Source organism: Argiope bruennichi, chromosome 6, assembly GCF_947563725.1.
Source record: "Argiope bruennichi chromosome 6, qqArgBrue1.1, whole genome shotgun sequence".
NCBI lineage: Eukaryota > Metazoa > Arthropoda > Arachnida > Araneae > Araneidae > Argiope > Argiope bruennichi.
In genome coordinates, this window is record NC_079156.1 from 100,740,049 (window position 1) to 100,752,968 (window position 12,920).

The 12,920-nt window shown below is 29.9% G+C and overlaps 1 protein-coding gene across 1 annotated transcript in view; it reads left to right on the plus strand.

Moving 5' to 3' along the window:
• The window catches only part of LOC129972536 (large neutral amino acids transporter small subunit 2-like), a 91,031-nt gene that overhangs the window by 70,274 nt on the left and 7,837 nt on the right, over window positions 1-12,920 (plus strand). Inside the window, exons 5-6 of the mRNA XM_056086700.1 lie at window positions 624-747; window positions 10,868-10,974. Of these exons, the coding sequence (XP_055942675.1) occupies window positions 624-747; window positions 10,868-10,974 (231 nt within the window). The remainder of the gene's footprint in view (window positions 1-623; window positions 748-10,867; window positions 10,975-12,920) is intronic.

A 12,920-nucleotide genomic window follows, 5' to 3' on the forward strand; every position in this document is an offset into this window, starting at 1 on the left:
CTGTTGTGACATTAAAATCCTACTTTCAACTCCAGAGGCGATCTAGTGGTTAAGGTAGCCTCGTGGTTCGGTTCATGATTCTACTGAATAACAGCCGTGTTTGTAAATTTGATACTCGTTAATTTTGATTTCGAAGTCAAGCTATTTCTCTTTCGTTGCACGCCTAAGTTTGGACAGAAAAGGAAGGGGGGGGGGAGTACGGTCTGAGACATGGACCTCATCATCAATCCATTTAAAATTACGAGAATAGCCTCAAAATCCTCATTACGTTCACAATCGAACCATTTAAAATTACAAGCATAGCCCTAAAATCCTCGTTATGTTCACAGACCCATTTAAAATTACGAGGATAGCCCTAAAATTGTCGTTATGTTCACAATCGACCCATTTAAAATTACGAGGATAGCCCTAAAATTCTCATTATGTTCACAATCCTAAATCCCAAACCACAATGGGCAGTCAAAAAATTTTCAAAAATATTCTTTCGATTCAGAATATAGAACATCTAAGGAATATCATATAATATCTCATACTAAGCGATATGCAATATCTTTTTCTGCTGTTTTAAAATGAGACATTAATATGACTAAACTTATATTTAATTTTTGGCTTTCTTTTTTCAGGAATCTGCCAAGAGCTATTTGGATTGGTCTTCCCCTTGTCACATGCGTCTATGTCCTAGTGAACGTGGCATACTTCGCTGTTGTCTCGCCAACGGAACTTTTGGCGTCACCGGCCGTTGCTGTGGTGAGGAAATGAATCTGATCTCTACTTAATTTTCATTATCCCGAGCGATACTCCCGCGATTGCCGTAGTGATGCTGATGTTTATGGCGCTTTAAATAGACCGGTTTCCTTCGTAGAAGCATTAATTAGCTATTTGTTTCTATAGCAACTCGGAATTGCCTTGAATTTGTTCACATTTTTGTTAGTTGCAAAAATAGTTTCAGTTTCTAAATTAATAGGGATTATTTGATTGTAATTGTTTTAATGTCTTTTGCTTCTCTTACTATAAGTTAGTGGAACGATTGCAAAAATAAATCAAGTTTTTCAGATGTTTTATTATCGAAGATATAAGCAGGTATTCGAATAATCAAACGATAGTTTTGTATGACAAAGAATTTAAAAAAAAACACTTTTACTTTTTAGTGTGCTTAAAAAGTGTTATTTTGTAAAATTTTCGTTATATTTTATTATCTTAAATAGGATCTTGTAGTAATATTTTTCTCGGATTTACAACTGGCTAGCATCTCTCGCATACAATCAATATTTATTTATAATTTATCGATTAACCCATTAATAATTGCTTTTAAAATTTTAGAATATTTGCACACCAAGAAGTAAGAGGAAAAACGATTATAAATTGCATATTTAAAAACATGAAAGAAGTTGGATAAAAGATGAAATAGAATTTTAAATAAACTATATTCTAAAATATTTCGTATTCTTTTATGGCCAATGAAAGGATTTTATCAATAATTCATTTTAGTATTAAATAATGTATACTTTTTGATGCTTATTATTATTTAATTATAGCTCTTTTGTAATACATCTAATTAAAAATATGTTTAAAAAATATTTTTTAACTTCGGAATGGACAGCTATGTTTAATGTCTTACAAATGCCAAATCAAATTGAAAATTTACAGTATGCTTGTTATGCATTCGACAGTATAACGTCACATTTTGAAACTATTCAAGAGCTGATGGATAAGTACCTCGTAATTTCAAATTTCCTCACTCAAACATGTTGCCATCTGATCCATTGACACAGATTTTATACATTAAATTTTTTTAAATAATTTTATTTCTGTGTTTACGTTAAAATTGCAAGCATACACTGCTTTGAGTTATTTCTCATAGTGTTTGTTTCTTTGCCAAGGTCAAATCCAATTCTTATAAAAATACAGCACAACAAGAAACTAAAGAGAAAAAACCGCATTCGATTGTTCATTTTATGAATAATAAGTTTAAGAATCACAAAAGTGGTGCTATAAATCGTTCAACGAAAAAAAAAGCTTCAGAATTTTGCAACGCTTTAATTTAAATGTTTAAATCATCAGGAGTGAATTCTTTTAATATTATTTTGAATTTTTTTCAATTGATAAGTATAAAAAACAATCGTAAAATATTCCGTTCAAGTTTAGACCAGTATTAGAACTTAAAAATCATTTATTGACACTTTTAATGTTTTAGGAATATAACAATTAATTCAAAAGATAGGATCAAGTTTGAAAATCAGTAACTTTCAAATGAATAAAAGAGGAAGATTGTATTTTTAAATAAAGGATGGGAAAGGAAATATTTTCTTTTTAGAACAAAAAAAAATTTGTAACTTGCATAATTTACCATTAAGAACGACAGATGTTTCTGTTGCCGTCAAAACGATATGTTGTTTGATGAAAAGACACTGGTTGAAATAATGTCATATTAATACCCGGCGAGTCATTTTTCGTTGAAGAGCTCAGCTGTCAAAGAGAACTACATTTTTTCACACTACTAGGTAGTATTTCCTTTCTGTATAAATTATTTTAGACCGAAAAATCATCAACTTTATTTTATCTGTAACCTTGCTTTTGCACTCTCAAAAGCTTTTTTATTTCATTTTTAGGGTATTTAATTAATTTTAATACAGCTCGTCATTTGTTGCTGGAACTGTAAAAATCAATTTTTTTTTATTGTTTTTTAAAGTTATACAAAATGGGAATTTTTCTTATGTTTTTTTTTATCATATATTAAATATTATTTTGGAATATCTTCATTATGAATTTCTTTGTTCCCTAATTCGATATTTTTTATCTACTTTAATCTTGACCTAGCAGCTAGTATTTAAAGCATCAATAATAAACACATAATCTAATATATAAAATCGTTATAATTGAAATACAGAATTCTTTTTTATATAGCTGCATCAATAAATATTCTGATGAATTACGAGTTTTGTACTTTTATATAAACCCTTAGTCTCATGACTTCATTTTTAGTATTCTTGAAATACTAATATTTTTAATAAAAACGCGCAATTTAAACCACTCCATTTGAAAGAAACTACACTAATAAGTATCTACGACAATAAAAGTGTTAAAATTTCCGAAAGAAAACAACCCTTTTTTCGAGGTGCATATTTCCACTTTTCAAAGTATGCATGTGTCAAATTTTAAAGCTTTAAATCAAACGGTCTACCTTCTAGAGCGCCAACACACGCACGCCCACACATCTTTTTTATTGGTGTAGATTAATTGAAATGATTTACAATGCATAAACAAAATATTAATAATTTAGAAAGAACAAAATTATGAAAGATATCAATAATTGTTTTATTTATTTTATACTGTAATTTGAGTTCAATTTCATTCGACTTTTATAGTTAACAGCAATCAGAACAAAAACTTTTCCACCCGATTTGATCTTGTAATTGTTATACTTATAAACGCCAAAGCATTCTCGTTTTTCTTTAGGAAACTTTCAGAAATTATCCTTTATATATAACTTTTAGATATCAAATTTATTACCAAAAATTTCTGTCAAATAATTATTGGTATCCAGGATTGTTAATGAAATTGTTCTCTTTAGAAGAAGTATCCGGAAAGTTTCGTCTTTCTTAGTTGGAAGCAATTTATATAAAATCTGGATGTTCTTCCCAAGTTTTTATGAGCGAGTTACTTGTGGCATGCCGTTTCCATGGTAACACCTCGCAGCTGGGAATGAAGGTTGCCAGTAGTAACAATCAACTTCGCCGCAGATTGCTTTTTTTCTTTTTGAGGAAGGGTACAAAAAAGAACAATGCTATGCGAAGGGATCTCGAAGCTTTAATATGGTGTGATGTTTTCGCAGCCTTCAAACGATTTTTATTTTTATTGTTGAGGAGATTTTAATGGTTTTCCCCAGCTGAAAATTCTTTGTCCTTTTTTTTAACACATGTATTTGACACTGTGTTGAACAGAAAGCAAAAATGAATCTTGACATCTCTCGAGAAGATTATCAGAAGCTCTAATTCTCTTCATTAAATCGAACACTGGTTTTTTTTCTCCATCAAATACCACACTAAACACTTTTTTTGTTAGTTTTTTCATTAGTTCGGTTTTTAATTTAAATCTGCCGAGTAAGTTTAAAACTGGAGAATTGCTTTTATAAATAGCATAAAGAACACATTTCAGTTGCAGAATTTTTAATGAAGCTTTTTAATTTTTTTTCTATGATATCCATTCACTGTTATTTTTTAATGAAATTCTCTGAAATTGAACGTAGGGGTATCTTTTCGTAGTTATCAAAATTTTATAATTTTCAAAATACAATGAATAAATAAATTGTAATGATTATTGTTTTTCATTAAAAAATTAAATAATGGTAGGTCAATGCAATTATGAAATCAATCAATGGTTATGAAATGTAATTGAAAAAATGCCTCTCAGCAAGCTGGAAGGCAGAGGTAGATTCCTTTACATGTGAGTTAGCACCTGGCAACATATGTTGATGTTAGTCAGTCAAAATTAGGACATGAAAATAATTTTTAGTCCCTAAGATATTGCTGTTCGTTTTAATGAGGCACTAATTTTTCTAATTTGATTTATTTTTATCTTCAATAATACAGAAAAACGAAAATTACAATCTCCCCGCCGTTTCCATCCCCTTTAGCTATATGGGCCATTTATGAATTCGTCCGAAATTTTTACATTTCTAACAATATATTCCACGCCGGTTACAATCCAAACAAAATATTTCTAGTTCTGTTCACTAGATAACATGGGCTAAGCGTTAAGAACTTAACTGAAGAAAGACCTGAAGAAATTTTTCCTAAATTTTGTCATGAGAATCATTGCAATAGGTAGTCTTCTTATAGGAATCTACCTAAAAGTGGAAGTCTAAATTAAAGTGCCAAGGAATCTTGAAGCTATGTGCCTAACTGAACCGCTCGCAGTTTAAAGTTCTTTATCACTGTAATGTCTTTAAGCAATAATTCCATTCCTCAATTAGAAAGAAATTGATATGTTTTGCTTTTAACTAGTTAATAACGGAATTTTTTTTTAAGTCCCTCAAGTTAACTCTTTTGAAGTCAAACGATGATGCATATACACGCTGAAAGCAGTATAAATGGCTGCATAGTAAATTTTGCAAAAAATCATAATAAAGCGAATAAGGTTTCATTTTTATTAGGTAAAAGATTGAATATCAATCGCGCCAAAATGAAGATATGGATTGACGTGTATACACGTGGAATGCACTTAATTGTTTAAAAAAAATCGAGCCTGGTGCTCGACATTCTAAAATTCTGAAATCGAAATCTATTACCCTCTATTATTATGGGTCCCCCCCCCCCCAATTTCTTTTAAGAAATACAGAGAGATTTTTACGATGGTCATCTTTCGTTGTATTTCATTTTGCTTTGATCCTAATTCACGGTATAGGATTTAATGAAACAATTTTTTATAATGTCGCAAATGTTAATATTAAAACAATTTTCTATAATGTCTCAATTTTTAATATCAAAACATTTTTTTTTATAATTTCGCAATTATTCTATTGTGCTTCGCTTAAAACTTGAGTAGAAAAGTTTCAAGACGTAAATATATTTCACTATGATTTAATTAAATTCAGAAAACGAATGACACGAAAGTTGGAAGTAGAAGTTATTTTCATAACATAAATACAAATTTCAACGTCACTTTCGAAATCCTCGAAAGGAATGAAAAACCAAATTGTTTCAGCAATACCATCTCAAATAAACCTTTTCGATTGATAGTAATAGTAGTCACTTTATCTTCTATCTATTGTAGTTAACACGATCTAAAATATTACCGATATTGAGATATTTTAAGTATTATAAGTACTGTATAATAAATAATAAGGATTTCGTTTTACTGCATTTTCTGCAAAAAGTGCGATAACAAATAGTCGATTATATTTAGAGCGATTCAAATTATTGGACAAATTTTGAAAATAAGTAAAAAATTAATCATTTTAATAACAAGCATGGACTTTCAAACGCAAAAGGCTATATTTACATCCACTTTATCAGTGAATTCAATAAAAGAAAAACCACTGTCTTTGTTTATTTTTATGTCCTCCCTCTTGTATTTATTTGGCAATTTTCAAATGATTACACCGAGATAATTAATTTACTTAATGGTGTTCAAATTATGCCAAGATCGCCAAGTTCTATTATACACTATATGTTTCCTTTTTAAGTTTATTTAATGATTTTCAGATTGCGCCAAGTTCGCCTAGATAATGGATTTACTTGACTTTTTTAAATAACGCCAAAATCTCCAATGCCAAGTTGACAATCGCAAAATTCATGATGGTGTGCATTTTTCCTTGTTTTATTGTAGGGGCCGTAAAAATTAACAAGCACCAAAGGAATACTAGTTTAAATGTGCAATTTAAATTTCATGGAATGCATATTTACTATAGTGCAGTACAGTTGCATGGATAATGTCAATACAAGTCATATGCAACTTGAGAAATAATGCGTATTATTAAATGCAAACATTTGAAGCATTTCAAGTATCCGTACAAAGTGGTTATCATCCAGAAATAGAGATGCTTTGTTTTGTATCTCTTACAATCTGTGCTGTACATCTTACCTGGTGTATTCTTTTATTTTATTGAATTTCCTGGCTAATAATCCTTAAACTTTTGTTCTTTGCTTTACCACCCGCCTTTGTAGCTCTGAAATCTTTACGCTTTGAGGCAGACTTTTTAGAAACCAAATCTATACAAACACACTTGCTCTCCGACGCGTGAGATAAAGAACATAAGTCTTTTCTGAAAGTCCCTGAGTATTTTTCCCAAAATTTTCTCGCTTACTCTCTAATAAAGCTACTATCCAAAAGAAGTCTTTGGTGGCATTTGCATACAATAGTCACTTAATATTAATCTTTGTCCTGAATTTAGCTTTTTTTTCTTTTTGCTGAATCTATCGTGCAGCTGTTGACGAGTTTTTTAGAGATTGATAATATCTGGAATAGCTTAATATTCGAACAGCCGGATAGACAGACTCCCTCTGAATGAAGTTTGCTCAAAATTTGTTAGAATTCTATGAATTGATGCAAAGGTCATATACCAAATTTAATCCATCTTGCATGAAGCGTTTTTAGGTTATATTTGCCACAGACAGACCAAAAAACATTTTTTAAAAATATGCTTTTATAACTCCGGGTAGTCTAAAACTTCGAGATCTGTCTAAATCTCAAATTCGAATTGCAATACTTTCTCTATACTTCGTATAAGAGAAAATAAAAAAGAGCTTTTTCGAAAAAATAAAAGCAATTATTATTAAATATAATATTACAAGTAATATTTCTAATGTGTGACTTCATGTTGATTTTAAATTAGCATCACAGCTTTGCAAATTGTAGAAATATACATCATTTAAAGTCTTGTCGCGACCCACCAGAATTGACTAGTGATCCACCATTCTGTGGTAAAAATGATTTGTTTCAGTACATCAGTTTTCTCAGGCAATTCATAACGATTATCAATCTGCTGAAGGTTAAACTTTTTGTGTTCTATTAATCTGGCATCTATGTCTATCATCTTGACTTCTTTTACATATTCTTTCCTCTGACTAAATTGACTTTTTGTAACCTGTAAGAGAGGAATGTTAATAACATTTTGCAGCTCTATTAATTATTTAAACGAAGTGTTGAATTAACTGCAGCTGTTAAGAGTTCAATGAAACAGTCTCAAACGTTTGTATGACGCTTTGTTTACATTGAATTGTTGCCATTCGATATTAAGTAATAAGAACGATTTATATACCATTTACATTATCATTTTATGAATATATAGATTGTTTTTCTACATCACAGCTGGTTTTAAAGTCAGGTTCAACTCAAAAGTACACTTTTAAATTTTCATAAGCAAATATGCGGTTTTTTAGCACTTGGGTAAAATTAAGTTTTATTAATTTTCTATGAAGGGATTAGTTGTCTTTTTAATTTCCCCAAAGTAATGGGATTCCAGGAATATTTCATTTTCATGTTTTCATCAATTAGAAGCGAAATTAAAATAATTAAAACATAATTTCCGTTTAATTACCGAAGGGAAATGGTATATCCTAATGCTAAGTATTTTCCGAAAAAGTAAGTTTTCAGTACTTGTTTTGTGCGAAAAATGCAATTGCTTTCATAAATTGTAATGATCATTAGTTGAAAAATACCAAATTTACTTATAGTACTGACAATGCTTAAAATAAAAATATTATTTTTGTTTCCAGGGCGATGATGCATTATGCAAACAAAAATAATATTTCAGGTACTGACAAAAAGTGTGTGCAGTATCGGTACAAATAATATTTTAGATGCTATCAGTAAGTGTATGCAATATTGGTACAAATAATATTTTAAATGCTGTCAGTGAGTGTATGCCATATTGGTACAAATAATATTTTAAATTCTATCAGTGAGTGTATGCAATATTGGTACAAATAATATTTTAAATGCTATCAGTAAGTGCATGCAATATTGGTACAAATAATATTTTAAATGCTATCAGTGAGTGTATGCCATATTGGTACAAATAATATTTTAAATGCTATCAGTAAGTGCATGCAATATTGGTACAAATAATATTTTAAATGCTGTCAGTAAGTGTATGTAATATTGGTAAAAATAATATATTAGGTATTGTCAGTAAGTATACGCAATATTTGTCAAAATAATATTTTGCGTGTTGTCAGTAAGTGTATGCAATATTGATACATTTCAACTTATAACCTTTAAAGTTTATGAAGAAATTAATTTTTTTTTGCAATGAAATATTTCGTGATTCAATTAATCAGTAAGGATTATCAAAAATAATAAATAACCATAAAACATATGGAGAGAAAAAATACAAATAATAATACACATAAATCAATACGAAGTACATTAATACAATTAAAATAAATAAATCTAAAATATATTCAGTATAATATAATTAAGTAATTCAGTATAATATATATAAATAAAGTAACTGTAGTTTCGCAAATATTTATACACACAATGAATCCATATAAAATTTATTTCAATATTCATTTCAAACTTGTATATTAATAATAAGCCATAACTTAATCAAATATATTAATATAAGGGATAATGCAGTACAGTTAAAGAATTACTATAATTTTATATGCTGGCAATAAATCATTACATTGTAGCGGATTGGTATGGGCGAGGATAGAACCTGGTCCCTTGTGGTTCGCAGCCCAGTAACAGGACAAAAATACAAAAGCAATTGCCCTTGTAGAGTAACTGTTAACTGGCTTATAAGCTATTCACTACAGACAATCAACAAAATAGAAGATTAAAACAAAGCAAAATTTAGAAATTATTTACAAAAATTAAAATGTGAATAATATCATCCATAAAGACATTTATATTCTATTTAAAATTCCAACAGTTAATTAAACATAATAATTAGTCTTATCATTGATAATAGGATTAATTATTATATTTAAGGAAGTACTATTATCTATTTTATAAGTATATGTGTATTAATATGTGCTACAGTGAAAGTTTTATTTCAAAATGGCGATATATTTACTGAATTTCTTTTTTTTAAGCTTCAAAAGAATATTCTTTCACAATATTCCTATCCACAACTTTAACTGTTTCGTATGTGAATTCCTACATTTCATGCTACAACTGTTATGTCAAAAGAGTTAGTGTTGACTTTTGACTCGATGGAGCAGACTCCAGTCGATCAAAAATGTATGTTTATTTAAGCACCTTTTGTATCGTGTATTTATTCTTTTAACTGTTGTTTTGACCAAATAAGGAATTTTTTTCCATTTCATCATCTATCGATTTCAGCTGACTCATTTTTCTGTCTCAAATGATAATTTTGGATTCACTGTCGAATAATTTACACAATTATTGTAAATCTGTAATATTGTTCGACATCTTTTATTATGTTTTTTAAGATAGAAATGCAGTTTCCTGGTATATCATTATGTTTTTGTCATTGAATTCTTTCATGACAGTATAACAGTTTATAAAGTATTAGCCAACTTACAGTTTTTGATAGGGGAAAAAAACTTTTGCCCTAAAATGCATTGACACATATCTTAATTATCAAATTCCATATTTATTTACAAACATTTAATTTGTTGCAACTGAAAATTCGAAGCTTGGATATTAATTTAATTTTTTCTCTTTTTCATTTGCAATGTCTAATTTATAAGCTCTAATATATAATTTTTTCAAGTGACAACTAATTAAATGCGACAATTCTGGGAAAAAAACAAATAATTCACTCGCAATCCTGTAAAGGACAATTAAAGTACAGTCATATATATCAAGTACTGCCATTTTTTATTTATAATGATGCCACTGCAATGCAACTTTTTTCAATCAACAGCCATGTCCGATGAGTTAGAACCTTTGAATTCAAAAAATTCTTAAACCCTCCCACAGATCGCTTTATAAAAACTTCGCTTTTTTTGTCATTATCAAAGATATTTGGCGAGCATTTTGACTTCTGGCGAAAATTCCATGAGTTTGGCGACATGACTGTAAAGTAATCTTAAGTGTAACCATTGACTGCAAGTAACGGATGATTAATCAAATTATAATTTTTAAAAAATGTTTTTTTACAAATCAATTTTTTCCCTCCATTAATTTACAGTTGTTCCGATTTTTATGTATATTTTTTAATTTAAATTTTTTCTTCAAATCCTTTTATCTGAGTAGTTTAATAATCTTATTTCATAGAATAAGTATTGTAAGAACGTAACGTTATCATTTTGTAGTAAATAAAAAAAAACTGATGATGCAATTATTGATAATTTTTTAAAAATACAATAATTGTTCTTTAATCCCTTATCCCCCTTACCATTTTTCCTTTGTAAACTTACATATTATTTAATTTGAAATTTCACTTTTCCAGACTTTTTCAAATATTCTGTTTGGTAAACAAGTTGCTTGGTGTATGCCTATTTTCGTAGCATTATCAACTTTTGGAGGTGTAAATGGAAATCTCTTCACATCCGCTAGGTAAGTGATGTAAAAATTGTCTTACTGACATAAATGTATTCAATCTTAAAACGCAATCCATAACTGAAAAACTTAGGGTGAACCGGTGTTTGACCCCCTTCTTCGTCAAGTTGCGATAACGATTTGCCAAGTCTGATTTCTCTAGATTGGCAAACCTATTGTCTTTCGCCTTTATCATGCGTTATGATTGGACATCTTCTCCCTCCCCTTTTGAAAATTTCACAAAATACGGCACGAGACCGTTGTTGGCGATTTTTGAAAATTGCGCCAAGCAGGGTGTTAAACTCCTATCGTTCCAAAACTTATTTGTGCAATAATTGTGTTATGTTGCTTTGCATGAGTTTTTGAATCTTCACGAGTCTTTAAGACACTTGTTGGTTGTAACGGCGGCCAAAAAGCGCCAAGGAAATATTTGGCCATTTTGGTGAATATTTTTATAATTTAATATATTTCTATACTATTTATATTGAGCTTTTGAATATATTTTTAATATACTTGTGTAAATTTTTAAAATTTAGCGAATCTTTTTCTTGGCATCTTTTTTGTTCGCCATTTAAACCGAATTGTAAGGTTTTTAATTAGTTTATGAAGAAATATTTGGACCTAAGCTTTAACTAACATAATAGGAGACAAATTATCGTAATAGAAGAGTCATTCTGTCGAAAATAATTAGCTATAATTTTGTGAACATTCGACCACATCACACCAGAACTGATAGTCACACGATGGACAACATGGAAAATGGTCAGGATTACCATAGTGTGGAGCAAAGGATTTGGTGCACTTCAATTTCCATCATTTCAAGCCATCTGAAATAGACGTTATGAATCCACCATATAAATGAGTGTAGAAATGTGATGAGAGTAATTAGTACCTGTTGGAGGAAATAGTTTAGGATGCATGGAAGGAAGACTTCATTTTACCGAGACGCTCATCAGGAGTGATGGATAAAGAGGAGTAATGAGTGTAGAAATGTGATGAGAGTAATTAGTACCTGTTGGAGGAAATAGTTTAGGATGCATGGAAGGAAGACTTCATTTTACCGAGACGCTCATCAGGAGTGATGGATAAAGAGGACAGAAGACAATAGGTAGAGTAGAAAATCGGTACAGTTCTAGAAACGGGTACCATTTGGCGATTTCCAGCCAAAGTTTTCTCACCAAGCCCAGCGGACGCTGTAATCTTCAGAATTGTATTCCTCCATATTATGACTATTTTCAAGAGATAATTACATCACCGACATCACCGCATTCTCTTCACAGGGTTGCCATACATTGGAGGCGTAGAGGGGGTGCCATATTGGCAACTTTAGCTGTAAAATTTGGCGCCAAACTTGACGGTACCCGTCTCTAGGATTTAGCCAGAAAATCCATACTGGACGTGGACGGATTTTCATTATGTTGAGTATTCGTGAACGAACAATTTTAAATCTTTATTCTAAAGATATTATATTAGACAAAAACGCCATATTCGCTGAACTAGAACCTCGTGGAATCCTTCCAGTTTAAATGTTCTTCAACTAGTACGTTGTGTAAGAGAAAAATATTTATATCAATACAACATGTATCAAATACACCAAAAGAATTAGGTATTCTAAGGTATCAGTTGCGTTTGATATTGATATATAATCATCTTGACATCATTCATTTTAGTTCGTATCATGACTAATTTTGATTTTCAATGATTTTATGTATAGAGCAAATCTAACTGCAAAGAAACGAAGATTAGCAAGAGAGATAAGAGCACGCTAAAGTTGAGACTAAACCAAGAGATATTAAATCAGATATGTTAACATAACAGCCCGTCTACATCACCATATCTTCTCGTGTCTAAACAATAGTGCAAAATTATAATTAACAAGTAATAGTTTTTAACCCTAATATTTTTTTTTTTAAATAAGACAATGTTTATTGTAAATAAAATGAAAAAAAGACTCAGCCTCTGAT